At 38.0% G+C, this 20,913-nt stretch overlaps 1 protein-coding gene across 15 annotated transcripts in view; it reads left to right on the forward strand.

Moving 5' to 3' along the window:
* Window positions 1-20,913, forward strand: part of CCDC141 (coiled-coil domain containing 141) — a 259,530-nt gene that overhangs the window by 11,866 nt on the left and 226,751 nt on the right. For 14 of the 15 annotated variants that reach the window (XR_003793967.1, XR_003793968.1, XR_003793969.1 and 11 more), the window contains one exon: window positions 432-554. Coding sequence is in view for 11 of the 15 variants with exons in the window: in XM_029225422.1 (XP_029081255.1) it covers window positions 432-554 (123 nt within the window). In the remaining 4 variants the exon portion in view is untranslated. Of the gene's footprint in view, window positions 1-180; window positions 555-10,949; window positions 10,998-20,913 lie in introns of those variants that run through there. The other variant, XM_029225428.1, reaches the window with a different exon arrangement.

The raw sequence follows: 20,913 nt of genomic DNA on the forward strand, positions 1-20,913 counted from the left end.
CTACCTTACATTTATGAAACCTTTTCCCTTTGGTGAAGTTTGCACCCTACTTGCTCAGATCACTATTTTTATTGAGTTCAGTTTTGTGAGTGAGAGAATGTAAAAGTGTGTGAATTATTCTATAATTTTGTGCTCTTCAATAATACATAATCTGTATATATTCCTCATTTGGGAATTTTGAATTTATATCCAGTATGCTAAGAGAAAGGAATTTATCCTAAGCATAAAAAAAAAGAAGGAAAGACAGGGCATGGATTTATGTTAGACCTGTTCTATTTCAATGTATGTAAGACCTATCTATCTCTGTGGAAAGAATAAAGTATTCACAGTGTAACTGGAAACTTAAAAAAAGAAAAGAATAAAAAGGAGAAGGGTGAAAGGAAAGGAACAAGAGGAACTAAAAGTACATTTTATTTCATTTTTATTTTTAGTGTGGCAAGTGGGTACAACTTCAATTGGCTGAATCACAGCCCAATCTTCTGGAAATTGGAAGCAATCAAGATGAAACCAAAAAACTTCTTCATGATCATGAACTTCTTTTGGCCAAGCTTAAGGTAAGATATTAAGATATGAAGCAGATACAAAATTAAAAAGAAATAAAAAGCTGTTTCTTACACTTCCTCTTGATTCCCCTGATGCCACTGGCCTATGTCCAGGTTAACATAGTGCCAGATAGGTAATGGAAAAACACTATAGTTATTTATGAGCAAACACCAACATTGGAGAGAAGTAACAAGATTTTTTTCAACTTTCCCTAATGTGATAGAAAATATGGAGTGATAATATTTTCACTGTGGAGAAATAAGTACCTTCTTTTTCCTGGCTGCCTCAGTGGAAAAAAAAAAATTCCATCATTTTTCCATTTCATGCAACATACTGTCAAGCCACAACAACAGATCCAAACTTCCTATTGTTAATGAGACCTGCTGGCAAAAACAATGTAGAGGCTTTTTCCCTCTTGAACTATTGAAAATATCTGATTTTATATTTAATATTAAGAGTTCTTGAAACCAAAGAATGGTTTTAATAAATAGAGTTATTATTACCTATATGTTGTGATTATTTAGTTAAGAATCTAGAAACAGTGTTGGTTTGAGATTGCCAGATAAGGTATCTAATCAGAGACAAGAATGTCGTTTGTGGGGCCCTGTGCAAAGTGAAAATGTGGGACTCCCTGTTCAAAAAGCAGGAAAAAGCTTTTTCTTGGCCTGTCATGGTGTTTTTTTAATCTGCTATGTAATGTCTGGCTCCTTCAGCCATGGGGATATATGTGGGGTGAGTGCACCCCTCACAGGCACTGGGCCTCAGTCCCAGCTCAGTGCAGAGGGTGTGGACCTAACCCCAACCCTTCCTGAGCTGTGCCGTGACCCCTGCCAGGGCAGATGACAGAGGTCACTGAGCAGGGGCGGGAGAGCAGACAGGATAGCAAAGAGATTCTCTCCCCGGAGGGCAGGACCACATGCGAGATGAAGCTCCCATCCCCCAGCACTTCCTCTGTTGTCCCATTGGACTTCACTTATAAAACACACAGTCAAAGATAAAATTGTTAAGAATTTCAAGACAGTGACAGGTAAGACGTTAAACTACAAGTGGTTTCTCCGTCTGAGAACGGAGCCCTGTGCAGCAGCCAACTCTGTGAGTAATAACCCTCTTAGGCAAATGAATGTCATCACTAAGATCAAAGAGGTTTGATTCAGAAGGCTGCAATGACTAGATGTTCTGTGTCTTCAGTACTTTAATATTACTGGCTTCTTTGAACATCTAGGCTGGAATTTCCACTTGCTTCCTAGATTTAGAGGCAGATCTGTTCTGCTTCTGACATATACCAACAGCAGTAGTAAAAGTAAAAGGGTAAATCAGACTGAGAAGTTGAAGAAAGAATTAGTACTGAAGCAGGGGGCTATTAGAATCCAGAATTTATTCTCCTGTGTAGGCAGCTCCTTGCGCTGGACTCTGGGCTGTCTTTCAAGGAAGAAATCCCTGGCGACCAGGAAGTCCTTTGTATATCTTAAAAAACACACGATGATGTGAACAGTCATTGAACCAGGCATCAAAAGACCTATGTTTTAGCACTAATTGTGCTGCTAACTAGTGTCGTTTGGCCAACAATTCAAGGTTTTGCTGCTACACAAAAAGCTTAATATTATGAATTGTGGAAACCCAACACTTCCTTGCAATTCTTGCCCATCCACAGAGGTTTACTTTCTCAAGGTCTCCTGTGTCCCCAGCCCCTTCATGTGTACCTGCCGACTGTTTCTAAAGTTAACCTGGATTTGAAGCTACATCCCTTCCCCAGGTCCCGCTAGCAATTCATGCCCAGCCAGCACTTTCAGGTACACTGATGAACTGTGAGTGGTGGGGAAGCTCACAGCAGTCTGGGCCTCTCAGGCTACCTCTTCCCCCCCCCCCCCCAATCCTATTCCTGTCCAGGCCCACAACTCCAGGGAGAATTCTTTTGTAAGCAGAGCAGTTCATCTCTCCTTAACGACTATGCTCAAATTTGCATACCTACATCCATTCAGGAGCTCAGCTGGAAAAGTGTTTTTCATCAACAGGATCCATCTTTAGAAGGTGCTTGTGATTCTCAATTTTAAAGTCTTGTCCTTTAATGCCAGTCTTCTGGCTATGGACTAGCCTTCTGGACTTCACGCTTTTATCTGTAAAAATGATTGGGAGAGGATGAATCAAAGGTTCACATCTATTGTGGATCTTACCATAACAAACAATGGAATAGTGGGACCATTCTGCCTCTCTGTACGTGGATCTAAGAACATGAGGTCTCAAGTAAAAGGGCTTTTTGGCTTCACGCAGGCCTCTAACCATGACCTCTTAATGTCTATCTCCCATACTCTCTCCCACCCCACCTCACCCAACAAACCAGCCACTTACCCCCAAGAAATTTTAAGTAGTAGCATCGTTTTGGTTAAAAAAAATCAAGGAGTCTGAAGTCTGTTTCAGATTTGCTGACAAAATACTTTTTTAAATAAGAAAAATGTGATTTCCATATTGCAAATAGAGCACTAATTTAATCAATGTACTAGTTATTATGCTGTTAGGGTAGGTACAGTCTTAACCTGTAGCAGAAAATTGTTGTACCAAGTCATTTTTAATATGAGCTTTTTGAATGATAGGAACATTAGTAGTTCAATAAGCCAATAATATTTCATATTTAATGTTCATTCCAGTCCTTTTCCTATGCACAGGGCCCTGGGATTTGTTCTAATTATAAAGAAGAATGTACTCTTAGGAGTGTCGGGAGGGTGTAGGAGTTCTGTGCTGAGTCCACTCTGCTTTGGGCAAAGCAGATAGACTCTCTTGTCTCAGGTTCTTTATTTGAAAAATTATGATAATAACAGATACCCTTAAACACCTAAAAAGGAAATCTGGGGGAGACATGCAATGAGTTATAGAAGTGCTTGCTGTTGATAATTAATATATCAGAGAAATTTGGATGTTTAATTTGATAGAAAAGCTATTTTCCGCCTTCCACTGAAAAATATCTCAGACCATAATAATTTAGACTAAAGGGAAAAATTCTGGAAACACAGAATTTTTATGAGTGTTTCTAATGTTGGTAATGTCTTATACCCCAGAGATCTGATTTTCCTTTCAGCAGGGTACTTAACCATTCCTGTGGAGTGTCCAGAGAAAAAATATTTCCCTATTTTCAGTGGGGAAAACATAGTCATGTGGAAAAAGCATTCATTCCCTAAAGGCATCCAGATTCCCAAACCAGACTCGATTATTTTTAATGGGGGGGGGGAGAGGGAGATGTAAGCAGGTAAGCAGGTAACAAAGATCTGTCTGTGGCCACTGTCAACACTATCCTCAGATGGTCAAAGAGGAAAAGAGGGGTTGGAAATGCCTTACGAATGTTGCTGAGAACGTTCTGTCCCTCAGTATCCATCTTGCAAGTAGCTACATTGCTATTGTGCAAAGGAGTTACAACTGTAAGAACCAAGAAAACCTCTGGACCCTAGCTCCTGTATTTGTATTTAATATATGATATTAGCATTCAGTGAAGAATGACCTTTTAAAGTATAAAAAACTGAAAAATTTCACCTCTGACTTGACTCATAAATCTATCAACTCCCTGATTCTGACTAAATCTCTGACCCAGTGAATGTTTATTTTTGTCCTGTTTCTCTTTACTTAGTTAAAAATGAATAGTCAAAATGTATTAGTAGTAAAGTTTAAAGTCTTACTAAAACTTATTCCTTAAATAAGGAATAGTGTGATTTTCTGCTGTAAGCTGGAATATTTAGTGTGAATACATTATTTAAAAAAATTATTATTGTGGTAAAAAAATATATACTTTTTTTTTTTGCGGTACACGGGCCTCTCACTGTTGTGGCCTCTCCTGTTGCGGAGCACAGGCTCCAGACACGCAGGCTCAGCGGCCATGGCTCACGGGCCCAGCCGCTCCACGACATGTGGGATCCTCCCGGACCGGGGCACGAACCCGTGTCCCCTGCACCGGCAGGCAGACTGTCAACCACTGCGCCACCAGGGAAGCCCAATCTCAACCATTTTTAAGTGTACAATTCAGGGGCATTAATTATATTAAGCATGTTGTGCAACCATCACAGCTATCAATTTCCCAAACTTTTTCATCACCCCAAACAGAAACTCTGTAGCTATTAAGCAAAGACTCCCACTCCTCCCTTCCCTGGTTACCTCTAATCTACTTTCTGCCCTTATGAATTTGTCCGTTTTAGGTATTTCATGTAAATAGAATCATGTAATATTTATCCTTTTGTGTCTGGCTTATTTCACTTAGCATATAATGTTTTCAAGAGTCATCCATATTGTAGCAGGTATCAGAACTTCATTCCTTTTTATGAATGAATAATTTTCAAATATATGGATATACCACATTTTATTTATTCACTCATCTGTCCATGGACACTTGGGTTATTTCTACTTTTTCAGCTACTGTAAATAATGCTACAGTGAATGTTGGTGTACAGGTATCTGTTTGAGTACCTGCTTTCAGTTCTTTTGGAGTGGAATTGCCTAGTCATAGGGCATTTCTGTGCTAAGTCTTTGAGGAAACACCAAAATGTTTTTCACAGCAGCTGCGCCATATTACATTCCCATCAGCAATGTACAGGTGTTCCAATTTCTTCACATCCCGGTTAAACTTGTTTTTTAGTTTGTTTGTTTTGCAGTACGCAGGCCTCTCACTGTTGTGGCCTCTCCCGTTGCGGAGCACAGGCTCCGGACGCGCAGGCTCAGTGGCCATGGCTCACAGACCCAGCTGCTCCGCGGCATGTGGGATCTTCCTAGACCGGGGCATGAACCCGTGTCCCCTGCATTGGCAGGCGAACTCTCAACCACTGAGCCACCAGGGAAGCCCAAACTTGTTATTTTCTCTGTGTGTGTATGTGTGTGTGTTTAATTATAGCCATCCTGTTAGGTGTGAAGTGATATCTTGTGGTGGTTTTGATTTGTATTTCTTTAATGACTAATGACGTTAAACATCTTTTCATGTGCTTACTGGACAATTGTATATGTTCTTCGGACAAATGTCTTTTACCCATTTTTTAATTGGGTTGCTTGTTTTTTGTTACTGAGTTGTAGGAGTTCTTTGCATATTCTGAATATTAATTCCTTGTCAGATATAGGATTTGCAAATATTTTCTCCCATTCTGTAGATTATCTTTTCACTTTCTTGATGATGGTCTTAATAATGTATTTTAATAAAGTAAGTCTGTGTGACTTGAATTATATATATTTACATATTAGAGAAAATTTTATAGCATGTGTGTTGTGAATGTGATGGAACGCTTTAGAACAGTATTGGAAGAGGACTAACCTATTTTACATTATCTATGTCATAGCAGTGTTTTACCCTAAATGTTTACTTCATATAGGAGATTCGTTTTCTCTCCTTCGTGTTTTCCTATAGACCCACAAGTTAGGGAATTCTACTCTCTCAGAAATGTGGACGATGCTTTCACTCATGTCTTCTCTTCCCTTCTCTTCCTTTAGGAGTGAGGGGGCGGGGGGTGTTACCCAGTTGGTGAGACTAGGGGAAGAAGTGGCCACCATGGGGAAGCCAGCCTCAAAGGCTCTCTCTGCAGACTCTGACTACCCGTGGGCTGCAGGTTCTCTAGTCTCTCTGCTTCTGCATGATTTGGCCAGATGTCCCTATGTGGAAGAGGAAGGCCACAATCCAACCTACACAGAGCAGCCAAATATGTGTCTATACCTCAGACCCAGTTGTCTCCATAGGCAGGTCACAAGGACTAGATTTTTAAAGAGAAAAAGTAGGAAGTCAAATCAAACCCACCCTCCAGTCCAGCTTTACCAGTAATAAGAGCAGATATTTTGATCCATATCTGACCTTGATGTCTGTTTCTCAGTTGATTTGGAATCTTGAGGAGAGAGAGGTGAAATTAATTGGCACCTTCCAAATTCCAACACTTAATTGATCTTTGGTTCAAAGGGATCTGTGTCTTAGTGTTCTATACATGTAAAGTACCTGGCATATTTTCACTGATCATTTTGACAAAGGTCACTGAAACGATGTAGGAACAATGCAGGGTTCCTGGGGGAGTGGGAACTAGTGGATGGTATAATTTCTCTTTTAGGCTTTTGAGAATAGAGAACTTTTATATTTAAAAAACAAAAATAGTATTCTCACAACTATGAAACAGCAAAACTTCCCAGTGATTTTCCCTGGCTGACTTAACACTTTCCTAGTGTACAGAGTATTTCTTTTCCCAGATGTTCAGTTCCAGTGAACAGTATGGAGCTGTGGAGTGAAATAAAATTCGAATAGCATTCTCTGTATTTGGAAAGTGTCATGGGCAATCTTATAAAATATTGTTTTTATAAGATAGGTTGGTTTAAGAGGCTAGAGAGTCCATGAAATAGGCTTCTCAGACATGGAGTTAAGGCACATTAAGATTGCAGATATCACAAATAATTTGTTACTAGTTTGGGCTAAGCCGCAGTTCAGAGGATGTCCATACTTAATGAAGTGTTGATATGAGTTGATTTACTAGAGGGGAAGGAGTTCTATAAGGAGAAAATTTTGTTGGCACAGAGCCTGAAGAGTACAAAATTTGGAAAGGATGCTCTCTATCTTATCCCTGCCTTGGTTTAGCAGTCAAGGTTGGGCTTCTTGGCTGAAGCTGAAGGGCCTGTGGGAAACATGAAGCACTCATCATATTGCTTTGTGGCTGGGATACCAAGTGACACAGAGTCCACAAGAAGAGAAGCATCTTCCACACTTCTGCAAGGAACAGAGCAGGGCTTGGTTATAGCAGATACTGACAACTTTTTTGACAACTCTAGAAGGACCCAATATACAAGAAGATTACGGTAGATTAAAAATGGCCATAAAGTCTTTGGTACTCTTCCCAATGAGAAGTGGGGTCTATGTTCATTCCCTTAAAACTGGTCAGACTCTGGGACTGCTTTGAGCAAAAGAATACAACATAGATGATGCGGTGCCAGTTTCCAGTCCAGTCTCAAGAGACTGGCTGCTTTCTCTTCCTGTAATTTCAAATAGTTGCTCCTGGAACCTAACCAACTGAGTACGTCAAGGAGCACTATGGAGAGGCCCATGTGGAGAAGAACTGAGGGTCCCAGCAACAGCTCTGGCTGAGATCCTGGCCAACAGCCAACCAACTTGCCAGCCCTGTGAGCGAGCCATTTGAGCCATCTTGAAAGTTGATTCTCCAGACCTGGTTGGGCTTCCAACCTGACCTATGCGGAACAGAGACAAGTCTTACCCACTGAGCCCTGCCTGAGAATCATGAGCACAATAAATAATTGTTATTTTAGGTCTTTAGAGTGTGCAGTCGTTTGTCACACAGCAGTAGATAACTGGAACAGAGGGCAAGAGCAATGGTGGCATCCTCTAGGGATTTTGAAGGCAACGCTCATGAAGGAAAAGAGACAGGCAGAAGAAAGCAAGAGTTTTCATGGAGAGATAGTTGAGAAGCAGAACTAAGATTCTTTAAAATGAAAGATGGTATGATAAATAAGTAAATAAAAAGAAAATTTTGAAGTTTGTGAATGATCTACTTTTGGAAAAATGATTCTGAAAACCAGATGCAAAGATATCTATTATAATGTTAGTCTCTTTGACTTGAATTTTAATATACTTTCTTGATCAGGAGGAAAAAGTTTGTAGTTATAATTCAGCACACAGGGGTGTGCACAGAATATTATGGGTATATTGTGGAAGGAATGACTAATTCTGCCAGGAAAACTAGGGGAAGCTTGACAGAGAAAGTGATTTATGAGCTGTCCTGGAGGTGAATATGAGTTTTCCAGACACCACTGACCAATTTAAAGGACAAACGATGAACTGGAAGGAAAATATTTGCAATTTATATGACAAAGGGTTATACTCCTTCATGTTGATAAGAAAGACAAATAAGCCAAAAATAAATAAATAAAAAATAGACTATTCACAGAAGAGAGGCAGATTGCCAATAAACATGTAAAAAGAAACTCAATGTCAATAATGGCCTGAGAAATGAAACTAAATAATGATAAAAAGATAAAATTTTAATTGCCTATACACCATTAAAAGTTTAAAATATTGATAACATTCAGTGATGGTGAGAATGTGAGGAAAGGGGCGTTCTACTATACTGTTGGTGAGAATTTGGATTAACACAATCATTTTGGAAACTAGCAAGCATTAAAATGTAAAATGCTCACATCCTGAGACTCAGCAACCTCACCTCTGGGAATTCATCCTTGGAAATGAAAGCACTAGTAAGGATACAGATATGAGGATGCTTTGCTATGATATTAAGCATCTTTTCACATGTTTTTGGTAGAATAACCTAACTGGAAACAAAACAATGTCCAACAATAGGGGAATAAATTTATCAGCGGATTATTTATGCTACTTTTATACTGTGGAAGAGTATATGCTGAGCCCTAGGACTATTGCTATGACATAGATGAACCTGTGAGTGTTTAAACCAGTGTTGGTTGGGCTTTATGTTATTTGTCACCAACATATTCCTATTTGAAAACTTGGTCAAAAGTCAGGATCACAACTAACATTTTTGAGATCATAGGCCTGTAGTTTCCAAGCTGTTAATTATTTTAAAATACTCCTTTAAAATATAAATCTACAAGCAAAAATTTTTAATGGAAAGTAGAACCCATAGTCTTTATTAGTTATGAAAAGAGGGTCTTGGTCCAAGATTTGGACTGACAAGGCAGAACTCTGACAGTTCAAGAAATATAAGTGAGGGGTAGTAGAGGTAAGATTGTAGCTGGTAGCATAGGACCCACTCCCAATCTTCAATATACTGAGTTATATTAAATGTCAGGGTAAAAATATACCTTTTTCACTCTATACAGAAGGCAACAGATACTTCTGCTCCAGAAAAGCCATAAATAAGTATTGTACTTAACCAAGAATGAGGGAATTTTGTTTTGTTTATTTGTTTTAAGTCTAGTACGACTCCTACCTGATTAGCCTTAGCCAGAATGCATCTTTTCTAAACTCTAGACTTATCTTAGATATACTATAAGTATAAATGTGTAAAACTCAAGATGTTTTCAAATAACATGGCTATATCATTCTCATGACAAGTTCATCTAGCTATTAGTCCTCAGGAGAATACCTCAAACTTCTGATTCTGTGGTTAGCTCTGATCTTCAAATTACCTGTATCCTCTATCTCCCACCTAACACATACCTGAAGTTCAGGGACTTGAGTGAGATTAGAATTTTTGTCTTTTTTTTTTTAATGTCTTAAAGTTGGATACTAGTTCCAGCTCCAGGAAAGATGGAATAGACAGCCTCCACCCTGTCTCCATTAAATGCAGCTATAAACCTTGGCAGTATGTATGTGTGCTGAGGATGCTGAAAAGGAGGGACTAGCATGTAAATTAGGGAAAGAGACCAGAATTCCAAAGGCCACCAAGCCAGCAGTATTGTTTTTTCTCTCTTCAATATTACCCAGCTTGGATTCAAAAGCAAGTTGACACTCTGAAGTATGCATCAGATATGGACAGAAAAAGTTCCAGAAAAGTCTTCTCTTTCAGATCTGAGCACTAGAAAGAGGACTTCTGTGAGTCAGACAGAAAGGGAGGAAATACTGTGCTTTTGCTTTTGCTTTGTGCTTTTCTATTCTCTCTTCCCCAGCCCAGGCAATCCCCCAGCGATGGTGAAGATGGAGGCAACAGGCAGGTGCCTGAATCTTTGAGGGAGGGGGTCCTCTGACCAGAGGACCTGTGGTCCCTGAGCTTGTTGTAAATTCACATGGCGTTTTCCTCCCTCTGTTCTCCCCACTGCTTGGTCCGGCAGACACAGTGGTGGGAAGGAAACCAAAGCCCCAGGTTTCAGGCCAGAGGACCAGTAAGGGGGCTTCTATGGTACAAATTTCAGACACTGGGTCAAGCCAGTGAAATGAGAAGACAGAGAAGGTGAGAGAGCAGTCTCACCGTTCAGCCCAGTAACTCACGTTATACAGATGGCTGATTTTCTTAAAGAAATCCTAATTACTCTGTCAGTAGAGAGGGAACTCTAAAAACCATGAGCTGTTAGTTTCAGTTTCGTAGGACATGTTTTATTTTACTTTAAGTTCAGCTCAAAACATATCCGAAGTATTTACATAATCGGAACTAGAGAAACCCAAACCACTGAAGGCTGTTGCAGCTGCTTTCTGAAAGCCTGAGATTTTTGCTTCAGCGTTCCCATAGGCTATTAAACTTTTATTAATGTGTTGGATAGAAAATACTTTGCTAGTGTGTTATACTTCTGAGAGCAGCAATAAATAGAAACATATAATGTGAACCACAAATGCAATCTCATATTTACTTTTATTTATTTATTTTTCCAGTTTTGAGATAATTGGCATACATCACCATATAAATTTAAGGCATACAGCGTGATAGTTTGATTTACATATATTGTGAAATGATCACCACATTGGTTCAGCTAAGATCCATCTTCTTATACAGGTACAATAAAAAAAAGAAAGAAGAAAAGGAAAAAAAATTCTCCTTGTGGTAAGAACTCCCTTACTGTCTTAACAACTTTCCCCCATATCATACAGCAGTGTTAGCTCTAGACATTGTGTTGTATGTTACATCTTATAACTGGAAGTTTGTGCTGTTGACCACCCCCCTCAAATTCCCCCTCTCCACACCTTCTGCCTCTGGTAACTACCAATCTGTTCTCTGTATCCATGAGCTCAGTTTTGTTGTTTGTTTGTTTTGTTTTTAGATTCCACATGTAAGTGAGATCATACAGCTATTTGTCTTTCTCTGACTTATTTCACTTAGCACAATGCTTTCAAGGTTCATTCATGTTGTTGAAAATGGTAGGATTTCGTTGTTTTTTTTATGACTGAATGATATTCCATTGTATGTATATACCACATCTTCTTTATCCACTCATCCATCAATGGACACTTAGGTTGCTTCTGTGTCTTGGCTATTGTAAATAATGCTGTTATGAACATGGGGGTGCAGATATCTTTTGAGTTACTGTTTTCACTTCCTTTGGATATATTCCCAGAAATGTATCATTTGGTAGTTCTATTTTGAACATTTTGAGGATCTTCCATACTGTTTGCCATAGTGGCTGTACCAATTTACAATCCTATCAGCAGTGCACAAGGGTTCGCTTATCTCCACATCCATGCCAGCATTATTATCTCTTGACTTTTTGATGATGGTCATTCTGTCAGGTGAGCGGTGATGTCTCATTGTGCTTTTTTCTTTTCTTTTTTTTAAATTAATTAATTAATTTTTACTTTTGGCTGTGTTGGGTCTTTGTTGCTGCGCGTGGGCTTCCTCTAGTTGTGGCGAGCAGGGGCTACTCTTTGTTGCGGCACACGGGCTCTAGAATGCAGGCTCAGTAGTTGTGGCGCACGGGCTTAGTTGCTCAGCGGCATGTGGGATCTTCCCTGACCAGGGCTCAAACCCATGTCCCCTGCATTGGCAGGAGGATTCTTAACCACTGTGCCACCAGGGAAGTCCCCTCTCATTGTCGTTTTAATTCACATTTACCTAATGGCTAACGATGTTGAGCATCTTGTCATGTACCTGTTAGCCTTTCATATATTTTCTTTGGAGAAATGTCTATTCAGATCCTTTGCCCATTTTTTAATTGGGTTATTTGGGGTTTTTTGCTATTGAATTGTAGGAGTTTTTATATATTTTGGATATTAACCCCTTTTCAGATATATGATTTGAAAATATTATTTTCCCATTCCATAGGTTGTCTTTTCACTTTGTTGATGGTTTCCTTTGCTGTGCAGAAGCTTTTTAGTTTGATGTAGTCCCACTTGTTTAATTTTAATTTTGTTGCTTGTGCTTTAGATGTCATATCCAAAAAAATAATTACCAAGACACACGTCAAGGAGCTTTGTTCCTATGTTTTCTAGGAGTTTCATGGTCTTTAATCCTTTTGAGTTAACTTTTGTAAGTGGTATAAGATACAGATTCAGTTTCATCCTTTTACATGTGAATATCCAATTATCCCAGCACCATTTATTTTATTTTTTTAATTTTTTAACATCTTTATTGGAGTGTAATTGATTTACAATGGTGTGCTAGCTTGTGCTTTACAACAAAATGAATCAGCTATACATATACATATGTTCCCATATCTCTTCCCTCTTGTGTCTCCCTCCCTCCCACCCTCCCTATCCCACCCCTCCAGGCGGTCACAAAGCACCGAGCTGACCTCCCTGTGCTATGCAGCTGCTTCCCACTAGCTATCTACCTTACGTTTGGTAGTGTATATATGTCCATGCCTCTCTCTCACTTTGTCACAGCTTACCCTTCCCCCTCCCCATATCCTCAAGTCCATTTTCTAGTAGGTCTGTGTCTTTATTCCTGTTTTACCCCTAGGTTCTTCATGACATTTTTTTTCTTAAATTCCATATATATGTGTTAGCATACGATATTTGTCTCTCTCTTTCTGACTTACTTCACTCTGTATGACAGACTCTAGGTCTATCCACCTCATTACAAAATAGCTCAATTTCGTTTCTTTTTATGGCTGAGTAATATTCTATTGTATATATGTGCCACATCTTCTTTATCCATTCATCCGATGATAGACACTTAAGGTTGTTTTCATCTCCGGGCTATTGTAAATAGAGCTGCAATGAACATTTTGGTACATGACTCTTTTTGAATTATGGTTTTCTCGGTATATGCCGAGTAGTGGGATTCCAGCACCATTTATTGAACATATATGTAATTTTAAATTTTCTAATAGCCTAATGTAGATTTTAGAGCATTAAACACTTACATTAGAAAAGGATAAATGTCTCAAATCAACAATCTATGTTTTTGCCTTAAGAAACTAGAAAAATAAGAGCAAATTAAAACTGAGGCAAGCAGAATGAAGCAAAAAAATAAAGATAAGAGCAGATATTAATGAAACAGATAACAGAAAAATAACAGAGAAATGCATGGTTCTTTGAAAAAGTCAGTAAAATTTTGATAAGCCTCTAGCCAGACTGAGAAAGGTAAAAAGAGAGAAGGCAAAAATTAAGAGTATTAGGTATGAAAGATGGGGCATCACTATAAACCCCACAGACATTAAAAATATAATGTAGTAATACTATGAACAACTCTGTGCACATAAATTCAACAATTTAAATGAAATGAACCAATTCTTTGAAAGCCACAAATTACCAAAACTCACCCAATAATAAAAGTAAAAACAAGTGAAATTAATTTAGTAATATGTTTAATTTATTCTAATATATCTAAATTATCATTCAATATGTAATCATTATAAAAACTGTTAATGCGATATTTTAATTTTTTGTATTAAATCTTCAAAATCCTGTGTGTACATTATACTTATAGCACATCACAATATGAACTAGCCACATTTCAAATGGGTAGTGGATACCGTATTAGACAGTGAATATTTAGAGACTAAAGGAGGTTAAATCTTCTGGGAATGAAAATAGTTTATTTTTTAGCTCAGGAGAAGTCTGCTTATAATCAAGCCAATGTATGGAGAATCTGAAAAGGATAATTATGAGATGAGATTTCTTTCAGGGACAAGAAATGAAAGAAAAGTAGGCCAAAATATTTCTAATGGTAATTTTTTGAAGGTGATTAATAAAGCAGTGTTATTAGATACTTTCACAGGAGTAGGTATATTTTTCCCAGTGTAATATTTTTTAAAATGTAGGAGTGTAATTGCATTTGCACATGTGTTTTAGCTATTGCAATTGATTTTACTTGAAAGAGTAATTTCTTTAAAACAAATTACATAAGCATTTTGAAAGAATGAAAAGAAAGCTTTGTATCAATATTAATCTAGTTTGCAAGGCTGACAGTAGAAGGCAGTAATTAAATGGTGAATTGTCTGGTTGTGAGTTCTGAAAGCATTAGTGCACATTTCGTTAATGATTTTGTATGTAATTAGTTTGTTGTTCATTGTTCATCCATTTCTCAGATATTGCTCAGTGGACTTCTTATGGTTTTGTTGCTTAGTAGTGCTAATAACATGGGCGGCCAAATGCAATTCAGATTCTAAAAACAGCTGAAAGGATTCTGTTAATATGCCTTGGTTAATTTTGCTTAATGTTGGTTAACAGGTCATTAAAGACTATATATTTTGTTACTTGAGTGACGAATATAGAGCAAGGATATATTTTTGTTAGCATATTTATAAAACTTGGACTAACAAAGAATTTTTCTTTGTGCTGCTTAATTCATTTATAAGTATTTCACATATGACTAGTTTTCCATTATGGTTGTAGGCAATGGCCTAAATTCTGAATAATAAACAAAAGAGAGGATGCAAATGTTACTGAAAAAATACGATCTCTAGTAACTTGAGTGGTCCACCAATTTTTATTGTCATTTAGTGTTTTGTACTTGGAGAAGGACATACACGGTCTATAAATGTGGTAAAGATTTAAATCTCTGGTAAGTCCTGCTTTTCAGAACTAAGCCACCCCCTTGGAAAAAGTGTTGGATAATTCATCAAGATGAGGAGGACAAATAATTATAAATTCTGGATTTTCTTTCTCTTTCAAGAACAATAAGGTTTTCCATATTATCTGAGACTTAACAACTGGCCTGCAAAAAAGTTTAAGTAAACACAGGAATACCAAACAACATTTTCAATCCTGAAATTCCCATTTTGGCCAATTCATTAGTCATTGTGAGCGATTACTTTTAATAACTCAGGTTTATATTTCTACAAGACAACCAGCTAAACTTACACGTAGAATTTCACCATACTTACCAGAATTTTCATCATTGACTTAGGGACCCAGTGTATAGCTATAGGTCATCCTCTGTGTACACAGATCAGAATTGGGTGCACAAAGGGTTATGGCCATGAAACATTACAAAATGAGGACAAGTTCCTACCCCTTGAAAGGCTTGCAGAAGCAATAATGTTTACTACCTATTGGCCATTTTCATGTGCCAGTCATCATACTAGCATTAAGTATTTAATCCTTACATCAAGGATATATTCACATTTACCAGATGGTTAAACAAGTTCAGTAGTGGCTTTTGCCCAAGTTCCACAATAGTTTATGTCACTATGTATTACTGCCACTCTAATTTATTTAAAGAGGTAGGATTAATATTCAGAATATATCCATTGCCAGGTAATATCAATATATGAAAAACTATATACAAGGTGCTGACAGATGGCTCACGCAAGAGTCACCAGCCCAAGAGATGAGAATATTATTTGGATCTCAAAGCAAGTGACAGGTAAGGATTGCTTGTCAAAATGACATTCCAGATCAGAGAATGGGTTAGCAAAGCTGTTGAGACAAGTGTAAGCAAGATACACATAGGCACATGAAGAACACTGCCAGGAAATATTGAGATAAGGCAAAACTTGTGTGGAGGATAAGGGCTTGGGCTGAAAGGCAGGACATGTTGGGCTATGCAGTTAGATTTGATTGTGGCCAAGAGTGGGTTCTTAAAGTAGGGGAAAGTTTGCTAAAAATGGAGTTTGAGAAAGGTTACCTTTAAAACAATATACAGGGTGAACTTAAATGGAAAAACCACTGGAGTTAAGAGATGTCTATGGAGACATTGGAACTTGAACTAGAGTTCTGAGTGTGAGAGTAAAGAGACTCAAATTTAAAAGTCCTTGTTTCTCAAATAAACAACCTAACCTTACACCTAAAGCAATTAGAGAAAGAAGAACAAAAAACCCTCAAAGTTAGCGGAAGGAAAGAAATCATAAAGATCAGATCAGAAATAAATGAAAAAGAAATGAAGGAAACAATAGCAAAGATCAATAAAACTAAAAGCTGGTTCTTTGAGAAGATAAACAAAATTGATAAACCATTAGCCAGGCTCATCAAGAAAAAAAGGGAGAAGACTCAAATCAACAACTGGAAATGAAAAAGAAGTAACAACTGACACTGCAGAAATACAAGGGATCATGAGAGATTACTACAAGCAACTATATGCCAATAAAATGGACAACCTGGAAGAAATGGACAAATTTTTAGAAAAGCACAACCTTCTGATACTGAACCAGGAAGAAATAGAAAATATAAACAGACCAGTCACAACCACTGAAATTGAGACTGTGATTAAAAATCTTCCAACAAACAAAAGCCCAGGACAAGATGGCTTCACAAGCGAATTCTATCAAACATTTAGAGAAGAGCTAACACCTATCTTTCTCAAACTCTTCCAAAATATAGCAGAGGGAGGAACACTCCCAAACTCATTCTACAAGGCCACCATCACCCTGATACCAAAACCAGACAAGGATGTCACAAAGAAAGAAAACTACAGGCCAATATCACTGATGAACATAGATGCAAAAATCCGCAACAAAATACTAGCAAACACAATCCAACAGCACATTAAAAGGATCATACACCATGATCAAGTGAGGTTTATCCCAGGAAGGCAAGGATTCTTCAATATATGCAAATCAATGTGATAAACCATATTAACAAATTGAAGGATAAAAATCATATGATATCTCAATAGACACAGAAAAAGCTTTTGACAAACTTCAACACCCATTTATGATAAATACCCTCCAGAAAGTAGGCATAGAGGGAACTTACCTTAACATAATAAAGGCCATATATAACAAACCCACAGCCAACATTGTTCTCAATAGTGAAAAACTGAAACCATTTCCTCTAAGATCAGGAACAATACAAGGTTGTCCACTCTCACCACTATTATTCAACATAGTTTTGGAAGTTTTAGCCACAGCAATCAGAGAAGAAAAAGAAATGAAAGGAATTCAAATCAGAAAGGAAGAAATAAAGCTGTCACTGTTTGCAGATGATATGATACTATACTTAGAGAATCCTAAAGGTGCTACCAGAAAACTACTAGAGCTAATCAATGAATCTGGTAAAGTAACAGGATACAAAATTAATGCACAGAAATCTCTTACATTCCTATACACTAATGATGAAAAATCTGAAAGAGAAATTAAGGAAACACTCCCATTTACCATTGCAACAAAAAGAATAAAATACCTAGGAATAAACCTACCTAAGGAGACAAAAGACTTGTATGTGGAAAACTATAAGACACTGATGGAATAAATTAAAGATGATACAAACAGATGGAGAGATATATCGTGTTCTTGGAGTGAAAGAATCAACACTGTGAAAATGAATCTACTCCCCAAAACAATCTACAGATTCAATGCAATCCCTATCAAACTACCAATGGCATTTTTCACAGAACTAGAACAATAAAGTTCACAATTTGTATGGAAACACAAAAGACCCCGAATAGCCAAAGCAATCTTCAGAATGAAAAACAAAGCTGGAGGAATCAGGCTCCCTGACTTCAGACTACACTACAAAGCTACAGTAATCAAGACAGTATGGTACTGGCACAAAAACAGAAATATAGATCAATGGAACAGGATAGAAAGCCCAGAGATAAACCCATTCACATATGGTCACCTTATCTTTGATAAAGGAGGCAAGAATATACAATGGAGAAAAGACAGTCTCTTCAATAAGTGGTGCTGGGAAAACTGGACAGCTACATGTAAAAGAATGAAATTAGAATTCTTCCTAACACCGTACACAAAACTAAACTCAAAATGGATTAAAGCCCTAAATGTGAGGCCAGACACTATAAAACTCTTCAAGGAAAACATAGACAGAACACTCTATGACATAAATCACAGCAAGCTCGTTTTTGACCCACCTCCTAGAGTAATGGAAATAAAAACAAAAATAAACAAATGGGACCTAATGAAACTGAAAAGCTTTTGCATAGCAAAGGAAACCGTAAACAAGATGAAAAGACAACCCTCAGAATGGGAGAAAATATTTGCAAATGAAGCAACTGACAAAGGATTGATCTCCATAATTTACAAGCAGCTCATGTAGCTCAATATCAAAAAAACAAACAACCCAATTTAGGCAGAAGACCTAAATAGACGTTTCTCCAAAGAAGATACACAGATTGCCAACAAACACATGAAAGGATGCTCAACATCACTAATCATTAGAGAAATGCAAATCAAAACTGCAATGAGGTATCACCTCACACTGGTCAGAATGGCCATCGTGAAAAAGTCTACAAACAATCAGTGCTGGATAACGTGTGGAGAAAAGGGAACCCTCTTGCACTCTTGGTGGGAATGTAAATTGATACAGCCACTATGGAGAGCAGTATGGAGGTTCCTTAAAAAACTAAAAATAGAACTACCATGTGACCCAGCAATTCCACTACTGGGCATATACCCTGAGAAAACCATAATTCAAAAAGAGTCATGTACCACAGTGTTCACTGCAACTCTATATACAGTAGCCGGGACATGGAAGCAGGGTAAGTGTCCATCAGGAGATGAATGGATAAAGAAGATGTGGCACATATATACAATGTAATATTACTCAGCCATAAAAAGAAACAAAATTGAGTTATTTGTAGTGAGGTGGATGGACCTAGAGTCTGTCATACAGAGTAAAGTAAGTCAGAAAGGGAAAAACAAATACTGTATGCTAGCACGTACATATGAAATCTAAAAAAAACAAAAAATGGTTCTTAAGAACCTAGGGGCAGGACAGGAATAAAGATGTAGAGAATGGACTTGAGGACACGGGGAAGGGGAAGGTAAGCTGGGACAAAGTGAGAGAGTGGCATGGACATATATACACTACCAAATGTAAAATAGATAGCTAGTGGGAAGCAACTGCATAGCACAGGGAGATCAGCTTCATGCTTTGTGACCACCTGGAGGGGTGGGTTAGGGAGGGTGGGAGGGAGACGCAAGAGGGAGGAGATATGAGGATATATGTATATGTATAGCTGATTCACTTTGTTATACAGCAGAAACTAACAGACCATTGTAAAGCAATTATACTCCAATAAAGATGTTAAAATAAATAAATTAATTAAAAGTCCTTGTTTTGGCAGGTAGCACAGTATGTTATGTATAATAGAAATATATTTTTGATGAATTAAACTAATAAGTTGTGAAGAAGATATTATAGAATCAGATCATTTATTTTATGTAGAGAGTGAGGGAAAAGTCCATGATAATCCCAAACCTTAACGCCTGTCAGATAAGAAAAGTAGATGTCCTCCTGATGTTATTACGTAATTGCCAAAGGAGTGCCATTTTAATTGGAATGTTCTTTCTATTTGACAGGTTGGAGGTTACTGGTATCACTTACTAGAGTAGTTTCAGGGGAGCAATGATCCTGGACACCAAGTTGTGGTTGTTTAACGAAGGAACAAATGTAAAGAGAAGAATCAGAGATAGCGCGAGTAGGCCATTCTCCAACAAACTTGGCTGAAGTAAGAAGGTGATGCTGATTGAGAGAGATGATTTCGTTACAGTGGGAGAGACCAGTGTTAGGGGAGAAGAGCAGCCTTCACTTAAGTAGTGGAGTGTGAGAATTAGTGAACACTTTGCCTGCTATGAATCTGAATTTCCATGAGATACAGTGGTGAAGTTTGGAAGGAAAGGAATCAGGGAGAGGATTATAAAGAGGATAGATGATCAGAAGGTCTTTCACAAGTGACCAAGGGCAAGAGGAGTGGGAGGCAGTTCGCAGATTCCAAATGGTCCCAGTAGAAGTAGTCTTAGAAATGGTATCCTGGGTGGAGAAGTCTGGGACAGTGACTTCATGCTCCACAGTTCTCAGTCTGATGACTGTTTCCAGGCCCAGAACTGAGGCAGTTCAGGAAACCGGTGAGAGGGAATGATGTGAAAATGAACAGTCTCCACATGGGACAGTTAGAGGTAGGCAGGCCTACGTAGGTGGTTCTCATCCTGACTGGCATAAGAATCTTTAAAAAAAAAAAAAAAAAAGCACATGGCTCATATATCCAGGCCCCAAAACCCAAGTCAAGGAAATGCTGGGATACCTGTACATTTTAAAAAGATTTTGCAATAATTCTCATGCACAGTAAAGAATAAGAAACTCTGGCCCAAACCAGGAGAAACAACTACCATCAAACAACCACATTAAAAGGCTTGAACAGAGGTGCCATCAATGGAATTGGGAAAGGGCCATGGAAGGTTAGAGGCAAAAATAATCAGGGTCTCATCACAAAATTTGGGCAAAAGGAAATTTCAAGACAGTCTTGGATAGTGTTGGAAGCAGCAGCGTGTTTGAGGAATGTGCCGTGAGATTTGACAGTGAGGAAGTTATTATTGCTCTCTGAAACCTGTCTGCAATCCTCCCCATTTATGCTATTGACCACATTCTCCTCTGAGGCCCCTCTGCAACTTGTAGACTACCTACCTCTACTATATTATCTGTTTCATGGAAAACCGTCTATGTTTCATTTTTGTCTTCTTCATTAGACTGTTGAACGTGTTTCCCCTTAGGACCTATAGCACTGTGCGTAGATTAGATATTCAACAAATTGTGTTTGTAGAATGAGTGAATAAATGAATGAGTGAATGAGTGAATACATGTGTCCTTTACATAATTTCAGGAACCATTCATCTCTGTGTAGT

Source organism: Monodon monoceros, unplaced genomic scaffold, assembly GCF_005190385.1.
Source record: "Monodon monoceros isolate NGI ecotype Baffin Bay Population unplaced genomic scaffold, NGI_Narwhal_1 Super_Scaffold_16, whole genome shotgun sequence".
Lineage (NCBI taxonomy): Eukaryota > Metazoa > Chordata > Mammalia > Artiodactyla > Monodontidae > Monodon > Monodon monoceros.